Source organism: Carettochelys insculpta, chromosome 2 (assembly GCF_033958435.1).
Source record: "Carettochelys insculpta isolate YL-2023 chromosome 2, ASM3395843v1, whole genome shotgun sequence".
Classification (NCBI taxonomy): domain Eukaryota; kingdom Metazoa; phylum Chordata; order Testudines; family Carettochelyidae; genus Carettochelys; species Carettochelys insculpta.
This window is the reverse complement of record NC_134138.1, coordinates 120,672,311-120,695,298: the sequence shown is the minus strand read 5'-3', so window position 1 is coordinate 120,695,298 and position 22,988 is coordinate 120,672,311. Positions and strand designations below refer to the sequence as shown.

At 41.6% G+C, this 22,988-nt stretch overlaps 1 protein-coding gene across 1 annotated transcript in view; it reads right to left on the bottom strand.

Moving 5' to 3' along the window:
• JARID2 (jumonji and AT-rich interaction domain containing 2) overlaps positions 1–22,988 on the bottom strand; it is a 305,764-nt gene that overhangs the window by 151,321 nt on the left and 131,455 nt on the right. The window contains exon 2 of the mRNA XM_074987636.1: positions 10,439–10,574. Coding sequence (XP_074843737.1) covers positions 10,439–10,574 — 136 coding nt within the window. The remainder of the gene's footprint in view (positions 1–10,438; positions 10,575–22,988) is intronic.

Here is a 22,988-nt window from a genome sequence, read left to right as displayed (position 1 = left end):
CTGAAGGCATGCTAAACCTATGCATATCTAGATACAGAACTGAATGGACAGCATGACAGGAAAGCAAATCTACAGAAGTGATATCTTGTTTTGATTTCTAAAATAAGCACATAAAATACAGAAACTGGCGGAGAATAAGATTTCTGACTCCAATGCAAGTTCCATCACATGGTTGAAAATGCAAGCTGTGTTATTCCTGCTGCATATATCAGCTACAAAAAGCTAGAATCTGAATTTAGCTGGAGATTTTATTGCTATGGGAGGCAGAACAGAATACAATTTCTCTTCCCTAGTCTACAGTGGTCTGTGCTGCTGACAGCATCCAACCAAAATGTTTTAGGTGGTGAAGCAAGCAGATATTACGCTAAATCAGGAATATACTTTTGTTTTCTGTTGTGGGCAATGGTGGATTGATTTAAATCCAAACAAATTTAAAATCACCAAATTGAATTCTGATTTAAATCAAGAGGCAAAGGACCTTGATTTAAATTATCCATTTTAATCTCATTTTGCATTTGTACTTTCCAATTATTTTCCTAAGGAAAGGTTGAATCTCCTTTATTTGTAATCATTAAAAAAAAAAATACTGATTTGCACCAAAAGATCAGCTTTACATAAAAATGGGCACCTCTTTTTACTGACCAGGACAATGCACTATATTCACGCACATCTTTTAGCATTTATGTAGCTGACCTTAAATTTACCAGTTACTTAATTTTTACTTTTTTATTATGTTAGAAAACAGTTAATATACTGCATTTCTTATATGACTAAATGTTAATTTTTTTTTACTTAAGATCTGTCACGATATATTTCCATTCTGATATAAAGTCAAACACTGAACAAAGAGCCATGTAAAAATAGCTCATAAAACTAATGAATACAAAATTTAATAAAGTATCTTTTGCGTTTAAAACTAATTAATTTAATCAACAAAGGATGTATTACCAATATTCAGCAAACTGAACTGATTTTGAAGGGTAACCAGAAATAATCTTGGAGCTAACAGATCTTACCCTCTCTTTCCTTGTTTTTAATAATAGGGTGCAAAAAGAAAAACAAAACATTCCTGCTTCTTCCAAGTCCCAACTGATTTCTTAACTCTGAATCAATCAGCCATTGTAATGAACTAGTTGAATAAGCTGCAATGAAGAAACTATCGCCCATGCTGCCTCAAGAGAGGCCATTGTTATCAAAAGCTGGTTTAACACCAACTAATACTGGTTCTAGGTGACTTCCACCAGTTCAGTACTCTGAGTACATGGCAATCAGACATACTGGGCTTAATATTTTAAAATTAATGTAAACAATTTTAATACAATTATGACAGAGTATAATAGACTGACAAATTTTTAAATTTAATTTTAAACAGGCCTTTTTTTTTTAAAATAAAGCTTATATTTAACTTAAAATGTATGATTAATTTAAAAAACAAACCACTTCTAAAAAAATTGAGAGAGTGAGCTGTTTTCCACCATTTGCAGACAGGGAAGGCTTCTGTTCTACAACATTTGACAATCCAATTAGCTAATATCGTTAGAGAAATCTTTAAATTTCAGAAACCTAAAAGTCAAGCAAATCATCCTTTATGTTTCTGACCTGGATCTCTTTCTCCTCTGCTACCTTTGGCTTTTTTTGCTATCTTCCACCCTCTCCCTGAAGGTAGCTATTTATTATTTCTACAATTATCCTATCCTTTCAAACCTTTTATTTAAAGTTCCTTGCCCATTTCCTGTCTTCTGAAGTCCCTTCCCCTCCCCACTCCCTTTTATTTTCTCACCCACCCCAGTGACACTGCAAAACAGCCACCATCCCTCCAGAAAATAAGTGTGTTTTCGGGGTTCAGGCTTTCAGTGATAGATCACTTTCTTTTTATCTATGTATTGCTCTTTGTTTTTGTCTTCCTCTTCAAAATGATTCAGTTCCAAAACAGGAAAGTGATGTATTATTCTTCCTTTTATTTTAGTCTCTTTCCTGCCTCTTCTTCCCCAATTTTTCTTAAATGTATTATTTATTAATATAGGCCCACATCCACTGTGCATAGACCTTTACAATTTATACATCATACTCCCCACCCTCCATCACCCATAGCTGTCAATTGGTAATTACAGCAAAGTGATATCTTTAGCATCACTGACTAGAAACACATTGGCCGTGTCTACACTAGCCCCAAACTTCGAAATGGACACGCAAATGGCCATTTCGAAGTTTACTAAGCACTGAAATGCATATTCAGAGCTTCATTAGCATGCGGGCGGCTGCGGCACTTCGAAATTGACACGCCTCGCCGCTGCGCGGCTCATCCCGATGGGGCTCCTTTTCGAAAGGACCCCGCCTACAGCTCATGGGAATAAGGGGACTTAGAAGTAGGCGGGGTCCTTTCAAAAAGGAGCCCCGTCGGGACGAGCCGCGCAGCGGCGAGGTGCGTCAATTTCGAAGTGCCGCGGCCGCCCGCATGCTAATGAAGCACTGAATATGCATTTCAGCGCTTCATTAGTAAACTTCGAAATGGCCATTTGCGTGGCCATTTCGAAGTTTGGGACTAGTGTAGACATAGCCATTGAGGTAAAACACAGTTCATTTGCAAAGGTCTGTGTGAAGTTAGAGGCAACAAAGTTAAGAGAGACAGAATTCCAGTGTTCTCTCTTCCTTTTAGGCATATGGGGAGAATAAAATAATGGGGGACATGGAGGTTAGGTGAGGATATTTAGTTCTACAGGGGGTTTCCTGACAACTTACTGACATATCTCTTTCTGATTTTTTGTTCCCGCATGTTGGAAGAGAACGTACTGAACCAAGGCAGATTGTGCGAAAAGGTTGTTGGGTCATTCTATACTCTGAACATTTAGAGTCATCATAAACTTACGGTTACAGTCACTATACTCCACCAGCTTCCTGTATCCTTCCTGCTAAAAAGCTCACTGGTTAATTATGGGGGGACAGGAGTATTATAAAATGGGCACCAAGGCAAAAATGAAGTGTACAAAATATTTTTATCTAATTACTTTGTGGCACAAACTATGAGCTAAAAATAAAGGTATGAAGTGGAATCATCATCATCATCATCAGACAATCATGGGCTCAGCACCTATTACCGTCTGATGCCTCCCTCAGTATTTCCTTCCATCTTTCCCTGTCCAGTGCGGGGTGGCTTAGTTTCTGTAGACTAGCTCCACACCAATCGGCTGTATCATCTACCCCTTCTCTGTGGGGTCTGCCTCTCCTATTCGAACTGTCCATTATGCCAAACACCAGCGTCTTGACTTTTTGTTTGTCATTCATTCTGCAGATATGCCCGAATAGCTGTAACTAGGAAGTGGAAGGCCATTCTCAAAGAGGAGACTGAACACTACAGTCAGACCAAACAAACACCAGGATTCTGCGAAAAACTGAAAAACCCATGTTTGTTTTAGAAGTAATTATTCATCTGATGTAGTGACATGATAAGAGAGTGAATACAACTCAACTTTCAGTATTTTGAAGACTGTTTCAAACATAAATGAAAGCATGGATGTAAAATTTTAAGCGTTTTCTATGATATTTACACAGCCCAGTTAATTTTCTTTCAGACTCCTCTAGACAGAACCAGTAAAGGCCCTTCGGCAGATACAGACTTCCAAAGACAGGGCCATTTCTACTGAATTTGCTTTTCACACACTCAGCTAAAATAGTGATGTAATGGTTCCAGCTGCCAAAAGCATTACATATACTACAGCTCAAGATGGTTTTAATTCTTTATGAGGATTTGTTCACGACTATTTGTAATCCATAAAAAATGTTTTAGCAACAGTGGCCGCATGCTGTTATTGAATGTTTCATTACTTCTACTAGCATTTGCCCTTCCCTCCATCCTACATGTTCCATTTCTGAAAAGAACAGGCAATAATGAGAAATCTCCTGGCAAGCTGGACATTGGCATGACTAACTTGGGATCCTCTCATCTACACAAGTGATACAATTCTGAATACCTAAAAGTGCTTGATGACAATCTGTTGCTCTACAACCAGCACAGAACTCTGCTTTCAAATATCTGGGTTTTGCAGTTTGCTGCAGGAGGCTCTCTACTGGCTGCAACACCTGGTAAGACCATGATTTTATAGTGGAGTGAAGGCTGTCTCCTTCAAATGTGCCCATTTCTGGAACATGCTGGCCACGGCCAAAATTTTAAACATGCATCCAAGAATTAAGCACATAAAACATCATTCAGGCACTTAACAGAGGGAGGTTCCTTTCTATAAAAGCTGAACATGTTTTGCTCCCATGGAAGAAAGGTTCCCAGTGAAGTCACTGAGAACTGATAGCATTCAACATTTTTGTAAAATCAGGCCCTCATTTTAGTCCCCAAGATAGTTCTGTCTAATCCATATAAAAAGAAATAACACCAAATTCTGTTCAGTACAGGACATATTCCACACAACTTGTGAACAACCCCAAATAACTCTCAAACAGGTTCTCGGGTTATGCCTAATACAATATTTCTCTCCCATAAAGTCTCAACATTTTCTTCCCATTGTATAATAACCTGGTGAAAATTAAATACCATCTGCACTTACTAATTCCCCACATTGTAAGAGTTTTAGATTTAATTAACATGGCCATATTTTAAATAAAATATTATGAACGTTTAAATATTTATTTAAATAAAATATTTTTTCCTCCATATCAGATGGTTTTCCCTTTTCACAAAACTTCACCCTTCTTTTAAATGGTGGTGGTGATTAAAACAAATTGCACGACGGACAGTGGTCTTTCTTAAAATGCAGCAGTTGTGCAGCTGGACACCTTGAGAAACATCCCATGAACAGAAAGAATTAGAAAGGGAGCACTTCTGGGTCAGGAAAAAAAAAGCAGGGCATATCTGTACTTCAAATGAGTTTTAATTTCCAGTTCCAGCAGACGAACCTCCCCTAGCATTAATCAAACTAGAACACTAAAAATAGCAGCACAGCCACAACATGAGAGGCAGCATGAACTAGAATGCTGCTCAAGACCCTAAGTACTTACCTGTTGGGGCTAGCTCTTGCTGTCACCTGGACCATTGTAGCTACACTGCTCTTTTTAGCATGCTCAAACACAGCTAGAGCGCATACATCTTTCTCAGCTGGAAACTACAGCTCCAGCTGCAGTGTAGACATATCCTTAGTCACCCATGTGTGAAGAGAAGGGGAGAATTATATTATAAAATACCAAATTAGTGAAGCATATGCAGAAAACATGAGCCATGTCATTGCCAGAGAAGACTATGCAACACTCCAAGCGCTGACAGAGCATTCCCAGCTAACTCAGTTTTCATATATGCTGCCTTTGGTGAAACCAGACACCATAAAAACCTCAGTCATCCTGCAACCTGGCACACCATCAAAGCTTTCTAACCAACAATTACTGTGCTTCACGCCTATAGATTTCTTCTTCTTTGACTAAGAAAAACCCCCATAAGAAAAAAAAATCATGCTTGACAGAAGATCAACGAAGCAGAGGTACTGGACAATAAGAAAGCCAACACCGTTTTGCATACTTCTTCAAGCTTATTAGTGGCTTGCAGCTAAAGCAACCCTTCCCTCCAGATTAGCGTTTGATATTATTGCTGAACTCAGAAGTCAGAGGGTATTCCTTAATCCCATGGGAGAGGTTATAGTGGTTTATGTGATGCAATAGTTTGACCTGCAAAATCTGTAACCATCCATCCATCCAAGCATTCCACTAGTGGCTGCCTCTTTGGGAATAAGGCAGCTTCTTAGAAATGCCAGTGAAATTTGATGCACCATGTCAAAAATACAAGCTGCATACAAATACGAATAATCCATCAAGTAAGCACCCAGTCACTGCATGAATTTATTAGCACATTACAGTTACGCATATGCTGACAAGCATCTGCACTAAGTCTCCAGAAAGAAGCCCTTCAGCTTCTGTCAGTGCAGACAGAGACACAAACTTGTCCTGAAACCTGACTGCCGGCAGTACTTTCCCATCCAGCATGATAAAGCTATTTACAGAAGGGTCCCCTATCGCTGAATTGAGTCCAGATCCACATTTTACACTCTGCTCTAAAGGGTGTTACAACTTCATTACTTAAGAGAGCAAGAGTGCTGAGAGACTGTGAAACGTTTCTTTTGTTAATGACAAAGATAATTTTTTTCCAATCTCAGCAACACTCCTCTGTATTTTCACCTCCTCCTGACCCTGCCTCAGGGGTGTAGGAAGTTGCATGATGGGAACTTGACCCCTAACTCATGGAGATCCCAGTCTCGCTCATTTCTGCCCCACAACAAATGACACACATTTCCCAGACCACATTGTGGCAGACCGTGGTGCATGGCCCAGTGGTTTAACTGGCTATGGTGTGCCAAACTTTCCACTGACACAAGCATACCTGTAAGTATGTGCAGCACTGACGCAAGCAGCCAATCACTTGTCTGCATCAGTAATACACTAACTTCAGCAGTTATATGCTGACAAAACTTGTGTTGACCCAAGTCTGCAGCGTAGACATGGCCTCAGTCTCAGAACTCTTGCTCTGACCTGTGCAGTAACTGAGGCTTTTTGAGATGGATGCTCCACTTCAAGTGTCTGAGCAGCTTTCCGCCTCTAGAAAGAGGTTTGTAGGAGCAGTGCATTCAGTAGGCAGCACACACGGGGCAGCTGGCTTGGGCTGTTTGGAGCAGCTGTCCCACACGCAGAGCCTACCGTTCCTCCAGTTCCTTCTCTGTCACAGGGGATTGAAAAGAAGAGTCCAAAGCAGAGAGAAGTGGAGTAACCTCACCTAATGCAAAGGTGAGTAGATGTCTCTTCCTTGAGCAATACCCCTGTGGGTGTTCCAGTTCAGGTGGCTATGGAGCAGTGCCCCTCACAGGTAGAAGGGACCCTGGAAATTGAGTGTGTCTCCAATGTTTAATGCTTTGTGAACACAGGGGCAGATGCCAGATAGTTATTCTGCAGTTGTCAATTACAAGTATGTCCTTCACCAAAGTTTTTGATGCGGCCATGGTCTAGTCGAGTGTGTGCGCAGGAGGGCTGAAGGTTGCAAGTTACTGTTGGGGTAACAAAGGTGGATACATTTCTAAATTCATTTGGATAGTCGCTGTTTTGAGATACTCTGGCCTTGGGAACATTTGGTAATGGAGACAAAAATGTATGGAGGATTTCTGAAATGGCCTCACTCTGTCTAGAAAAAGAACAAGCACTCTGCAGACTTCTAGTGCATGCATCTAGTTGAGTGTGGTCAAAAATGAGTCTTGACATGAGAAATTGCTGCTGAGGCAAGGATGCTGTCGCTGTGGTGCAGTCGAGGCAGGTACTTATAAACCATTTGTGGGAGTACAGCTGTAGATCTAGTTGAGAAAAGAGATTTGTGGTGAAGGATACGATTTCTGTTGTCTGGTAAATCGTGTCTTTGAAAAGGTGATTGCAGAGGTACTGAAATATGATTATCCCTGATTCATGGAGATGCACAGCAACAATTGTGAGGACTCTGGAAAAGACTTGGGGAGGCGCAGAAAGACCAAAGGGGAGGGACCTCAAACAGGAAATGATGGGTCCCAACTACGTATGGTGATATAGAAGTATGTATCCTGAAGGTTGATGGTCGATAGCCAAACTCCCTTTTCCAGTCCCAGTATTGGAGCAGCAAGGATAAACATCTTGAAGTGCTGGTGCAGATAAAGTACATAAGCTTGCACAGGTGTACAATGGGCCTCCATCTGCCTGTTCTCTCCACTGGGAGAAAATAATGCTAATAAAAACTGCTCTACCTATATTGTTATGGTATGTGTCATATCACTATGAGTTGCAGGTGGTGGTTTATTTTCTGCATGAGGAAGCTTTCATGAGATGGGTCCCTGAAGCCAGATAGAGAAAGAAGTCGGATAGGCAGAACAGTGATGAATGGGGAGCCATAAGTCTTGCATACAATCTCCAACATCCATTTGTCACATGTGAGGGTTTCCCAGATCAAGAAAATGGATGTTAGACAGTGTTCCCTGTAAGCTGTGCACTTGGGCAGCTGCCCAGGAGAGATTCGGGTGCCACCTAGCTGACTGGCAGAGCACCCACAGCCAGCAGCATGTGTTTCTATTGGTGGTGCACATTTGCACATGCATTGGTGCATAGCAAAATTTATTCCACATATTGATGGGGGGAAAAAAAAAGAGGGAACTTTGGAGTTTGACTGTCTCCAAATGGGGTAGAGGTGATGTGAGGCAGTGGGAAAAACGGGGGCTACCTGGCCATTGACCAAAGGTCCAGAATGTTTGTCTGAAAGTGGATGGTCGTGAAATGCTGCCGTCTGATCTGGCATTTTGTGTGTCCCTGGCTGTAGTGCCCTTGGGATTATGTGTAAGATGTACTGCAGCAACCTGGATAAGCAGGCCTTCCTGCCAAACAAATCAATCTGTTTTCAAATCTTTTATTTTATCGGGTAGTGTGGCCAGCACGTTGCTTACCTCTTTAATTCACAGCATCAACTACTAAGGAATCTGGGGCAGGATGCATGAAAAGAATATCAGCTCCCTTCAGTGGAGCATCGTATTTCTTGTCAGATCGCTTACATGAGGGAGGGGCCACAGCACAGGTTTGCCAGATTGTTTGGGCAGGGTCCATTAGGGCAGTACTGGCTGGCACTACTGGGAGACATATGGAGTGTATCTGTTATCTTGTGTTATATTTCCATGATTCCACTACCTGTTTGTAGAGCTCTTAAAAAGATTTAACACTATCCACTGGCATTGGGGGTTGGAGGGGAGGAAGAAGAATGATGGTGTCATCCAGGGAGGAAGGAGAAATATGTACCAGTGCAGGAGAGTCATTCTCTCATGGGTCATCGATAATACCTGTGCCCTCCTCTGGATCTAGCACTGGTGGGGATGGAGAGCGCGGAGGCAGATGGAACAGGTGAACTGATTGAACTAGGTGCTGGAGCTGGTTGTTGAAATGATTGAGTTTGTTGTGTTACGTATAAGGCCCATGGATCCTGACAGGACCAACTGGATGGCATGGCCATGGGCGAGGCACCCATTAAGGGTGTGCGGGGCTGCCAAACTGCAGGATGTTGATATGAAGGTGCTGGCCTAGGCAAGGAGTGTTCACTCTTGGTGAAGTTCCCTCATCATCATCACTGGCTATAGCAGAAGTGGTGCCCGCAATTGTAGCAGGCAGGCTGAACTGTAGGCCTGTTGGGTTGTCGTCGGTGCTGAAGAGGGGCGTAGCAGCAAATCAGTGGGGCTGGTGAAGTGCTGCGGGGTGCAAAGGTTGGCGTGGGCGCCAGAGAGATGCTGGTAGGCCGTGTATGCATCAGTCGTGCCAAGGGCTTGCTGCCATGTAAAGCCGCAGCAGGTGGCGGCATTGTGCTGCTCAGTGCCAAGGCACACTGCGGCTTCTTTCAGTGCGGATGAGGCAGACTGGTCTTAGTGTGTGTGCCCGTCATCAAGAGACCCTGTCCCACGTCTTTCGCCTCTTAGGTCGCCTTGGTGTTGGATGTTCCTGGTGCCCCATGGTCCGACACACAAGGTGCTGACAGTACCAGGGCACTTTTTGTGAGGGGAAAAAAAAAAATCACTCAAAGAGGAGGAGACACAGCACTTTTCTGAAAATGTAGCTGGAACAGGGTCTTCTGTGCTCATTTCTGAGGGAGGATCCTTCTCCGAAGCTGCCATGAGAAAGGGCTGTTGTATGCTCTGCGTCTGAGGCAAGGCGGAGAGATTTCTCCATGAGCAGCAGTTACAATCACGCCTCCCTGGCTCTTCTGTTTTTTGGCCTCAAGCTTCTTACAGTTGGGACACTTCTGAGGGATATGTGCTTCCCCTAAGCAGCAGGCACTCTGTGAGTGACCAGCCGAGTCTGGAATAGACAGTCTGTATGTTAAACGATGTTTAAAGCCTGGGGAACCCAGAATGGTCAAAAGGCCAGTCAGGGACCACCAAAGTGAAAAGTAGAAAAAAAACACCAAAAAAACCTTTTTTTCTTCTGGCTAGGGGGGCAGGTAGAGGAGGGGAGAGAAACAGAAAGGGAGTTGCCTTGAGGGCAAAAGTAATGCTACAGAGAAGGGTAGGCCAGGTTAGCTCCTTGGGAGGTTTCTTGAGGGCACTGCTGGTCTTAACAAACCAGGCCAAAGGAGATGTGCACAGCCTCCCAAGGGTACTGCTACCACAAATCTCCAACGAGAAACACACACAGGCGCAGACACCTAAAGTAGAGCCCCCAAGGGACACTTCTCGAAGAAGAACTTCCTTTTATTGTGCTTGGGTCACCACAGTTTGTGGGACAAATGAGTCAGTACAGATGACGCAAACCCCCTGAAGTATTCAAAAAAGCAAGTTTTCCTGAACTGTGCGCATCAACAGGGCAATGTGTTTGCCAGCCTGCATATTGTCCTCCTGCTTCTTCTACCTAGCATCACACTTAAAATGACACAACTCTTCCTACTCGTACCACAAAAGAGACCTACCATTCACAGTCTTGAGACTTCCACTGATGCCATCACCGTGCTGCCTCTTCTGTGCATTTTTGAACTCCTTTAGAGATAAGTAAAGGACCTTTCGTACCACCCTCTCCTCTGACCATGGAATTCCATCACTGTCATCCTACAAAAAGGATAATAGAAAGGAAATGTTTACTGGAAGCATCTAAATAAATGTAGAGTTACACACACACACACGAATAAAAGTGGCATAGCACGCAAACCTTACATAATTTGGATATCAGAGGCATTAACACTTCAGGAACATAGAAATAGGCCCATTAGTCCATCTAATCCATTATTCTGCTCCTAGTAAAAGCCAATATTGGATACTATCAAAGAAGTAAAAAAAATTTTTAAATCCCTATAATGAAGCTTACTTCACAGAGAAATTTATCAGAGTTGGGAAATACTCCCCCATTCTCAGAGACTGAACTGAGCTGAAGAAAACATTTAAGTCAAAACATTGTACTAACACAACATGTCATTTCTGTGTCTTGATAAAATTCCTCATGTCTCAATATTTTGCACCCTGATGTAATATTATCTGCTCTCTGGTATAGCAAAATACCTAGATTTAGTAGTACAATATATTTGACTACAATGAAGTTACTGTGGTTTAATAATCAGAGAAAAGCAACGTGGAATTTTTCCTGTGGAGCATATTGCTTTGTATGCTACTTTTAGGAGACAAATATTATATTGCAGAAGGGAATAGCAGAGTAGGTAACATTTGGTAGTTGCCTTACTGAAAAGATTAGCTCCTTGTAAAATTACTTCACTAAAGCTTTTAGCGTTCAAATAAGTGTAGCTAGAAAACTGTTCTCAGGGCATACATATGTGGGAGTAAGGTAAGTGTTTTGCATCTCATTTTCTTGAGCTTCCCTGTTGTGGTCCCAGGACTCTTACAATCATTAGTGATGGCTCCTAACCCTACAATTCCTCAAGGACTGTCACTGCCAAGTGAGAAGATCAGAGTTTTCTGGGCAGCCTTTGTTTAGGTAACATACCCTACTGCACGGCCACACTTCACTGAGAAACCAAAACACCATTCTCAGTGAACCACTCCAGAGGGCAATAGGGTTTACATTGTACCAGAGAAGTGACCAATAACATTAACTTTTTAAAAACAAACTTATTTTAGGGTGACTACAACACTTTCTGTTAGCTACCAGTGTGATGCCATTTGAGGCTGAGGAGGCTGTTGAACACTAAGCACGTATCTTTTCCTCCAGACTGACTTGCTAATTACTTGATCAAAGATATACAGACATACGAAGGCAAAACAATGAGTACAGCAAAAAAAACGCAGTTCCTATCCTGGCAGTGACAGCAGGATGTTCCTCTCACACTAGGGACCTGCTTGCTATTATAGTACAAACACACAGAACTATGCCCAGAGAGCTCTGGAATACATGGAACTTCAAGCCAAGAAAGCAGACTTGGTAATTGAACTGAGACATTAATGGAAAAATTCTCTAGGCAAGTACTTTAAAGAAGATGGCGATCTCAATTGCTGACAACAGATGTTTACACAAACTGAATTTCAATTTCCCATTTTTCTGCCAATATAACTTCAGTCCGCTTGTTTCTCCTCTCCCCTGCTAAGCATGAACAGAACTGGCAGAGTTAGGACAATAATCAAATTACAGGTTTCCACACTATCCATAACTTTAAGATTAGCAACATGTCCATTGTATTTCTTCCCCCCACCCACCCCACGCACACACCAATGCACACTGAAAGTAAACTAAAGTATGGATTGTTTCTGACAGACAACCATATTGACAATATAGTTGGCCCTGTTTGTCAACATTGCTGGCAGCATCCTGATCACTCAGTCAGTTTGTTATTAAATGAGACAAGCATGATGTTGTAATTAACAGCTTCCCTAAGTGGAAAAGGTATTTTTGCTCATTTAGAAAAAGTCCATGAGCCCAGACACACACATTAGATGTTGTCAGTTTTTTTTGTTTATAACATCAAGGCCATGTCTACACTGACAAAAAAAGCTTCTGAACTAAAAACTGTGACTCTGTAGCTACTTCTACACTGACAAAAAAAACTTCGAAATGGCCACGCATTACTAGATTACTAATGAGATGCTCAAATGCATATTCAGCCCCTCATTAGCATGCCTCCAGCCGTGGCTCTTCAAAATTGCCGCATTTAGCTCCTGCACAGCTCATCCAGACGGGGCTCCTTTTTGAAACGACTCCGCCAACTTCAAAATCCCCTTATTCCTATGCAGCTCTGGAGGCTGCCATTGCTTAAATAATGCCCGCAATTAAAAATGGGCTTTTACATTTTTGTTTAATGATTTATGGAAACTGTGGACTCCTTGGCTATGTCTGCACTGCCGTTGCCTAAACAAATGCCCACAGTTAGGTCATAGGAATAAGGGGATTTCGAAGTAGCGGGGTTCTTTCAAAAAGGACCCCCCATCTGGATGAACAACGTGGGAGCTAAACGCGGCAATTTTGAAGTGCTGTGGCTGGCGGCATGCTAATGAGGCGCTGAATATGTATTTCAGCACCTCATTAGTAATCTTCGAAATGGCCATTTCCAAGTTTTTTTGTCAGTGTAGACGTAGCCAAAGAGTCCACAGTTTCCTTAAAACGTTAAATTGGTGTTTGTGCATGCTGTTATGCATTTGGCAGGTGAAAAGGAAAACTCTTTGGTGTGGTTTAAATGGTTATTTCAAATGTGGCCTGAGCACATTTCTCATGAGTTGTGACATCACCGTGGAGTTATTTGGATCATCCACTCAAGAGGCACCCTACACTGTTATATATTTTGTTTCAGTTACAGATATGAAACAAATAAGAATTTATAATTAAGTCAAGAAACCCCCTGACACCTTTATTTTTAAGGTCCACTGACCTTAGCAGAAACCATTGGTAAAAATTCCTTGGCTCCCACTTCTTACTACAAGTAATTGGAACAGACGTGCCATACTTGCAACAACCTGAAATTTATCTGAAAACTCCGCAGCAGTCTATGCTGATCCTGGCTGTTAAGAATACAGCTCATTTAAATTTCTACAAATCTTACTGTAATACACTTAACCATGTTATGGATGCTGAATGTCACTGAATGAACATGGCAGAATATTTTGTTTCAATGCCACAGTGAAATCTGCCAACTCTGATCTTTAAAATACTCCTGGTGCATCTTGGTCAGTAACCACATTGCACCTGAATCAGTGACCTAGTAAAGGTATAGTATAGTCTCTGGAATAGCTCAGTTATTGGCCCAATTCCAGAGGAGGTAGGAAAGGAAAATCATAAATGAGAGGCAAGTCTAATCTACTTTACTAAGGCTTAGACACTTTACTTTTTAAAAATTACTGGAAAAAAAATGTAAAAACAAGGATTTTATCCTCCACCTCCTACAAAATACTAGAGACCCAGAAGATGGTCTAGTACAGGGGTCGGCAACCTGTGGCTCCAGAGCCACATGTGGCTCTTTAAGGAGCCACTTGCGGCTCCGAACGCTGCTGCTGCTGACTCATCATGCAGCTCTGGAGGCTGCTGTTGCTTAAGCAATTCCTGCAGTTAAAACGGGCTTTCAATTTTTGTTTAAGCGGCAGCAGCCTCCAGAGCCACATATAGAGTCAGCAGCAGCAGGAAGCCCCAGAAGAGGAAGCTGGAAGAGCCAAAGGAACCCCAGAAGAGGAAGCTGGCAGGGCTCCCCTGCCAAAGCCATGATCAGAAGCAAGAGGTATGGGAGGGGAGGTGGCAGTGGAGGAACAGAGCAGGAACCCAGCTCCCTCAGCAGCATGCTGCCCACCAGCCCAATTCCAGGAGCTATGGGAGGGCACTTCCCCCATCCCAACCATGCCAGGGAGACAGGGGAAGAAAACAGCTGGCTCCCACCTGGCCAGTGCCACTTCCTCCACTCTCAGGCTGAGGGGACCTTGTCGTCCTCTGGCTGCCATCCTGCTCCCACCCACCTGGTTGGTGCTTCCAGGCTGCTGCAGCCCCCTCTGGTGCCTGTGCTCAGTGGCAGCAGCCCAGGAGAGAGTGGACGGCTCCACTCCAGCCACGGCGGGGAGCTGCAGCCACAGGGGAACAGAGGAGGCAGCTCTTCTGCCAGCTGTTTGCTCGCCACTCCCCTGCTGCTGCTGCCGCCACCACCTGCAGCACCCGGCACTACCACCGCTGATGCCCAGACCACAACAGCCACCTGCACTGTGAGGGGGTGGGGTGGGCACTAGCTCCTGGCCACCACCTCATACCTCAGCATCTAGGGGAGGTGAGCAGTGCGCAGAGCATCTGAGGCCGGTAAATTCTAGGGATGAAGGGGTGGTTTGGCACTGAAGGGGTTAAACTGCAGGCAGGGGGTGGCGAGGACAGCCTTGGCTTGAGAGGAGTTAAACCTGGCGATGGAGAGGGCAAGTCTGCGGGGTGGGGGTGAGGGTAAAGCCTGGAGATGGGGGTAACAACTTTCTAACTGGTACAAATCATTGTGTGAGCACTGTTCTTACCATAGGGGGTGACAAAAGGTACAGTTTGACTATTTATTAAGGACTGTCTCTCATTCACATGCATTGCGGCTCTTCACGTATTGATTTTGTAACTGCATTTGAAAAAAATGGCTCTTCTGGTTATTTCAGTTGCAGACCCATGGCCTAGTAGAACTTTTACAAAGACAAAAGTGCCATCACACAGTGGATTCTTCTGTTACTGTTTTTGTTTTAAAGTTGGAAGCCACAGCAACACCGCAGCTGTAACCTCACACCTCGGAAAGGACCTGATGAGCAGGAACTGCATCAGGGAATGGGTTCCCAAAACTGGCAACAAAGATTGCACTCTGCAACCACTAAAGCTATAAGATTGCATTTCATGCTATTACAGAGCAAACTCTCCTTTGTACAACTGTAGAATTAAGACAAATCGTGCAAGCTTCATTTTCATACCACAACAATAACTACTTGCAATTCATATATTCCCAAGGGAGAGTCTCTCCGCAACCTAAACCTCCACTCACCCAGAGTCCTACCCATACTACGGCATGAGAAGGCCATAACAATGCAGCCACTCCACTTCAGTAAAAAGACTTCAGTTACTCCAATGCCCTATCTCCCAAGAAGAGCAAAATAAAGAACAAGGTGGAGCCAATAACCACGGTTGCACATCTCCGCATCTAAAACGCAATAAAAATATATCCTGATCATCTGCTGTAAAACCAGCTGATTTGGAGCCCAACTGCATTCTTTCAGCTAACAAGTTCCAACCCTTGATGCATTTAATCATAATTACATAGGTCACAAATTTTTTGCCTCCTAACATTAGAGAAGGAAGATTTGCAGAATTCCTTACTTTATATGCTACCTACCAGTCAACTGGGTTAGTTAACTCACCTCATAAAGCAGTGCATTAAAAACTACTTTGGAATGCCTTACGGCAAAAGACCCAAGTGGTGGTGGGGCTAATATAGTGGTGGCTAAAGGATGACTTGATCATAGTCTAAAAGTAATAGAAACAGAAATGCTATAAGAGCTCTAGCAGACAAAAATGTGCAACAAAATGCAATGAATCGATGCTGATTCTATCTAAATTTAGGCTAGAAATAAGGGGAACATTTTAACAGGATACACAGTCAACCTCTGGAACAACTTAAAGGATTGTGATATTGGACATTTTCAAATTAAATCTGGAAGTCTGGATGTCGTTCTAAAACATGCTCCATTTCAAACAAAAATTAAGCCAGTGTAAACAGAAGGTCAGACTATCACAATTGTTCTTCTGATCTTATAATCTATTAATTCATTTTATTTATAACTCAAATAGCAGAAGTTAAAGCTGGATAAGTCCTAAAAGATCAGCATTAAAATGTTAACGGCAATATTTCTTTTAAAATTATTACAAAAGTCTTTTTTTTTGGGGGGTGGGGGGGGAATGGGGCACTGGATCAGCTAAATGCTTTTGGGGAACTTTGCATCACACGTTTAGTATCTAAATATCAGGTGCTGAAATGCCTGCTAGTGACAGATTGATGAATGCAACATGGAAGAAGAAAATACCCTATTTCCTATAATTTGACACACAACCCTCTACTGGCTAGTGATGCATATTAAGCTTCCTTAGAACCCTGAGCTGTGCTAACTGCAGTAAGGACAATACCCTTCCAGGGTGCACTGGTCTGTAACTTTTTTTTAATTTGTAAAATGTCATACAGACTGTTTCTGGACCTAATTACCTGTGCCACTTTGCACCTTACAATGCAATCAGAACTTAAAATGTGTTCAGTGTGGGTGAAACAATGCTGGACAGAGGACCCGCACAAGGCCAATGGATCACATAAAACCCCCACTTAAGCTCAATTTTCAATATCTAAGTGATGCACAGGCCCTCTCTCTAGGATTGAATTTCACCCTTTTGCATGCTACTGTTTTACAACAAGCACCAAAATCACCATTACTTTTGCTTCTCCATTCATTTATTGTCTGACACCATATTAGTTTGGCCTAGCCTTTAGCAAATAGTTCACAGGGTGCAAAAAGTAGCTGAAACAAGGGCAAATGCATGCAGTACAGAAGGCTATTTGTTTTACTGTCTGTAAATAGCTTTTAACAGCAAGGATGTCTTTATTTAAAGAGTACAACAAGAGCTGAAGGCATGTAAGTTATGACTCAGTATGTCTGGTGCATTTCCAGTTCTCTTGGGTCTTTCCCTAGCAAGCACTCTTTGACCTGTGTTTCTCATGCGAAATTGAAATCAGCAAAACAACAACAACAAACAAATCCCAATCAAACCAAGTAACACAAAAGGCCTAGCACAGGGGCCAGCAGCTAGTAAAGATTACCATGGCACCCACTGCATTAAATGAACATGCTTTTTCATGGCTTGGCAACCTCAAGGGGGTCTTGCCACAGAGGTAACGAGGTCAGTCTGAAGCAGTGGAAAGTATTAAAAGATGGTTTTCCTGCTTGCTAAAATATGAAAGAATCTGCCTTCATAGTGGAGTGAATTTTTTTGGGAGAACAATTGGATGCCACCCACTCTCACTATTAATGGGCTAGAATGTAAGTATTTACTTATTAAATAAATGGAAACCCATGACAGAATCCGGGAGGACCACAATTACACTTCTGAAAGACAGAAGGGGAAGGATGTTCTCATGGTTAAACTTTGCTTCTATTCCCAGTCCTGCCACAGATTTTCTGCACGGCTTTGGACAAGTTATATTATTGTACTGTGCTTCAAATTTTCAGTGTGTGTGTTATAATTGTGTGCAGCTGTGTTTCAAGGATTTATTCAGTAATGTTTGTACAGCAAAAAGCGTCAAATCGGGCAGTGCTCTATTTTACTATTATATATATGCCCTATTTCTCTGCTTAATTCAAATTAGAGGCCTTTCCTATTTTGAGGGTATTTTTTTAAATAAATAATATAAATTTTGCTTTCATGGTTTTGTCATAAATGTTTGTGAAATACTGGTAGTTGACAACCCCAGAGGGAAACCCTCCATGTACAGGACAAACTACCTTTTACCATCCCACCAGCATCCCTCAATCCTCTTCTGGAATAATTACTTCAAGGAGCGAAAGCTTACCTCCTCCCTTAGGTTCAACAGACAACACAGACTAGCAAGAGACGCTGTACCTATTACACAGGTATCTCCAGAGTCTCTTGAATCTTTCAATTACTCTACAACACAACTATTCAAAGTAACATTTTCAACAAATTCTAGTAGCTTTCATTCAGCTTAAACCTTCTATATAGAGAAGTGCTATTTTATGCTCAAATCGTGCTATATTCAGTTTTCAAGGTACTACCCCCCCGCCGAAAACTTATAGTTTATTTGTTTCTACCAAACGCTCTCTGCATAAAGTTCACATTTATTTAACTTATCTTTTACCAAGTTTAAATATACAGAGGGTACAAGAATTGCTCATTTAAAGCAAAAATTTTACATAAATAAAGTGTAGAAAGTAAAACCTTGGGAAGGAGTTAAATTGATGAGAACTGCTAGGGCTTTATGGGTACATACTTCTGCCTACTGAGAAACGTAATGTCCTATCTGATGTAGAAAATCAGCCACTACTTTTAATGTCATCTAGCACACTGTCAATTATTACTTTGGACCTAACAGTCAGCATGAAAAACGGCTTATGCATTCCATGGCAAACAGCTGAAGTTGCTCATGACCAACTGATGCTGTTTAAAAAGGTGTTATTTAAATCATGTTTACTTTAGGAAGCAGACTTCTCCCCCAGCTACTGGTGCAGAAGTGGGGACGCAGCAGGCTGAGAGAGCACAGTTGAGCAGAGCAGGCTGCCATTTGTGCTGCATGGTGAATGTGTTTGTGTGGGGGGGAGGGATGAAGTGGCAGAGGGGAGGCGACCCCCTGATGCTATTGGCCGCTGCCAGGCCCTGTCCCAGGTAATCCCCAGCCACGGTGGTTGGGGAGGGGGTCAGGGTAAGGGAGGAGCAGGAACGGGTGGGGCCTGTGACACAGGGGAGAGGGGGTTCCCAGTTCCTGGGGCAGTGGGAGTGGGGAGTTGCCCTGGGCCCCACTGCCCTATCGGAATGGCTCAGAGCAATAATACATTTGAATTTTTTTTTTAAACTAAGTACAAGCTACTAGTGACTTTGGGCACATCAAATTTGTAGGTGTCCACCCTGAAATACCTTGAATAAAGCTCTGTTTCCACAGATAGCATGCAATTGCATTTCATATCAGTCATACCTCTTTTTAAGAGAAAAAAAATGTTTTAAGATAAGCACAGAAAAATTGAAGCACCTATAATCATTAGATGTTTTTTAAACTTTAGGCTTTAAAATGTTAAAAATCCATTTACTAGTGGCAGTGCTGCCAGTTTTGGTTAAATGTTTTCCTGGAGGTTTCATCATATGACATAAAAATTAATCTTTAATTAAAGATTAACTCCTGGATAGTCCAGGACAATCCTGGAGGTTTGGCAACTCTAAGTACTATCTTCATGGATAGCTCGTTAAGTTCAGTGCCATCAGCAATGCTTTTCAAAATCTACATAAGTAGCACATCTAGGAAACTATGAGAACATACTGACAGCATATGAAAACGTATTTTTTTTCCTTGTTGGTCTACCAAAGTAAACATCTGAGGAAACGCTAAGCCCCCCAAAAATTCACACTTACATCTGTTTTCAAATTTATCCATTTATCAAGTTAGAACAGTACTTCATATTGGTCTTTCATTTGGTCATTTTTGCCTGGATGCCATGGCATCCCACCCAGTGGAAAGGAGTTCAGAGTTCAATTCAAACCTAGCACAAACGCACGCACACATGCCTCAAAGAGGTTTTGGTTTGTTTGTTTTCCCAGTCGCCAATAGACCAGAGGGAGAGACAGAAAAGCAAGACAGGACAGCAATATTTTTGTAACCCCAGTCACAGAGGAAAAGAACAGCACAGAAGGGATTCAAGGGATTAAAGTCATTCTGATGTTCAACACAGTATGGCCGTTTTAATTCAACTCACTTTTAAACTCAGTTTACATCACTTTATTCAGATGGCAAAATTGTGTTCTTAGCTCTACCATAATATTAATGAGTCACTACACACCAGAAACTGAAAGGATGTACATGTCAAGAAACAAAGTGGCAACTGTATAATAAATATGAGGAGTATTTTTTATTTAAAAAATAGCTATTACACTATAACGTTAGTATGTTTAAGAAATTATTACAAAGCATGGCCTTCCATTGGATTATTTCATGAAAGTAATTTACATCTGATCAAAAGCTTTGTAATAGCTTCTTAATGAGTTTGGGTTGTGTGACATATGTGATACTGAAACAAAATAATGAAACGTAAAGCAACAGTTCCAATATGGAAATAGTATTCATCTTAAATTAAAATTGACAGTGGACGCTCACACACAATACATTTGACTTCTGTGAAACACCATAAAACGTGTACTCATCTTTGATTACAGCCTATTAAAATACTCCATCTTAAATCAGATTAGTATCTTCTGCTGAAAAATAATTTATTGTGTAACAGCTCCGACAGCCTGAATCTCTGGCCACCTACTGAGTCTTTACAAAAATCTGCTGGGCAGCTGCCAGTTCGGCTCTTAGGCTTTGGGGAAATGTAAGACATCTGAGACAGTAGTCAAGGCAGCCGCTTTTGCTGTGACATCCATAGCGCTACACCTTTACGTTTAAAATCGAACAATAAAGCCCAAGAATACAGCAGTACAAGCCATTAAGCACAGAAGTAAAACCGCCTACAGCTGTCGAGCCAACAATTTTTATTACACTGTAAAAGACCTAGAACAACAGCAGGATTTTTGTTTTACAAATCTGGCATTAATTTCAGTTTTTAAAATTGGCTTGTTTAGAAATGAGTGATTTTTTTCACACCCTTAACCCACACAGCTATGCTAACAAAACTTTTATAGGCCAGGCCTTTGCTGTCCACAAGAAATCCCTTCCCGCAGTCTAGAAATGTTTGATTAGGCTTCTTACCTTCCAATTAGTCCAGGGGATCTCTCTCATTCAGCCATCAGGATTAATAAGTAGTAAAAACTTGCTTTGACTTTTTTTCTCCCCCTACATTTGCAGAGAGGTGGCCCTGTCGGTCTGTAGCTTCACAAAACAAAAAAGCAGTCCTATAGCACTTTCAAGACTAACAAAATAATTTATTAGGTGATGAACCTTCATGGCACAGAACTACTTTTTCAGATCTGGAAATCTGAAGATCTGAAGAAGTGGGTCTGTCCAGCAAAAGCTCATGACCTAATAAATAATTTTGTTAGTCTTCAAAGTGCTACAGGACTGCTTTTTTGTTTTGTCTCCTACTACAGGTAGTTACAGGGGGGTTATTTAAACCATGCTTTTGATGGACCTCTCCTCTTAAGATTTTGAGGTCTGACTACACTCCAAATTTTCCACAAACATAACTGAACTGTCTTCTAAACTGTTTACTTGAACTGTACAGTGAGAAGTTAAAAACAGGATTGACAGGGCTACACAAATGCACAAAAACCAGCTACTTCAAAATAGGCCCAAGAAGGTTAACAACAGAACACCACTATCTCCAGTTCAAACCCCTGCAGCGCATCATCAGCAATCTACAACCTATTCTGGAACATGAAGCTACACTTTCAGGAGGCCCGGTGTAAGCAGCCTGTCCTCTCCTACAACCAACCGCTTAACCTCAGGAAAATTCTCACTAGCAACCACACACCACAGCACAGAAACACTAATTCTGGAACTTTTCCTTGTGACAAATCCTGTTGCCAACTCTGTCCACATATTTACTCTGGAGACTCCATCACTGTATCTAAACATATCAGTTATACAATGCCATCATATGCCGGCAAGGCCCCTCTGCTATGTATATTGGACAGATTGGACAATCACTTTGCCAAAGAATGAATGGACAAAAATCAGACATGAGGAATCTGAATACACAAACACGTCAGCGAGCATTTTAATGAAGCAGGCACCCAAGACCTGAAAACCTGCATCCTTAAACAAAGAGACTAACATCAGATTATGAAGGAAGATATTTGAATTGGAATTTATTCTCAAGTTTGACACTTAATGCCTTGTCCTCAATAAATAAAGCAATTACCTTACACATTAGAAGGACTGTTTCCCCATCTTTGATATTAGTAGTAACCTTAGGCAACTAACTTAATAGACACTTTCAGTAAGTAGTTTTCTTCCCCCTCTTCCCCACCCGCTGTATTATGTAGCTGATTCAGCAGTTTTCATTTCATTTTTTATCTATCTTTGTTAAAAGTAAACTGGCACAACAAGAATTTAACACAATTTCCAGGTCTGAAGAAGTGGGTCAGTCCCACAAAAGCTCACCACCTAATAAATTATTTTGTTAGTCTTCAAAGTGCTACTGGACTGCCTTTTTGTTTCAACCAACTATGCCATTTGGGAATGCTGAAGAGAAAAAGAGAGTTGTCACCTAACCCAGTAGTCTTAAATATTTCTTACCCTACGTTTGGAGTGAGCTAAGCATCTGTAACAACCACCAAATGCAAAAGAAATTGCTCAGCCTAACAAGAATTGGTTAATTTATCAGTCTTATCCTCTCACTTTTTCCATCTCTATCTGATCAATGGAAATTTTAAAACTTTAAGTTAAGTTATCAGAGGCACATCAATGACAACCATTAAGCTTTTAAGCGCACTAAGTGATATTTTATCACTTACAAATACCTTTTACAGCCATATTTGTGCTTTATTGCTCAATTTAAGAAGAGACTTGCTTCAACTTCTGTTGGAATTTTCCACATTTTAAAGGAAGGGTGATTTTCAAAGTCTTCCGCCCCCCATAGACAGGGTATCAAATAATTTCAAACTACAAAGATAGTGGACTTCAAAAATGTGAACACATTTCACAAACTTAAGAGCTCTTTCATAAAAGTTGTAAAAGGTATTACAGCTAAAACTCTCAAGTTTCTAAAATCAATGAATTATGCAGCTGATGCCAAAAATCAAACTGGAGTCTTAAGCATTACTATTTTCAATCTAGAGTTATATGAAAGTCCTCCAATGTACTATGAACTGCATGCCATTTCCTT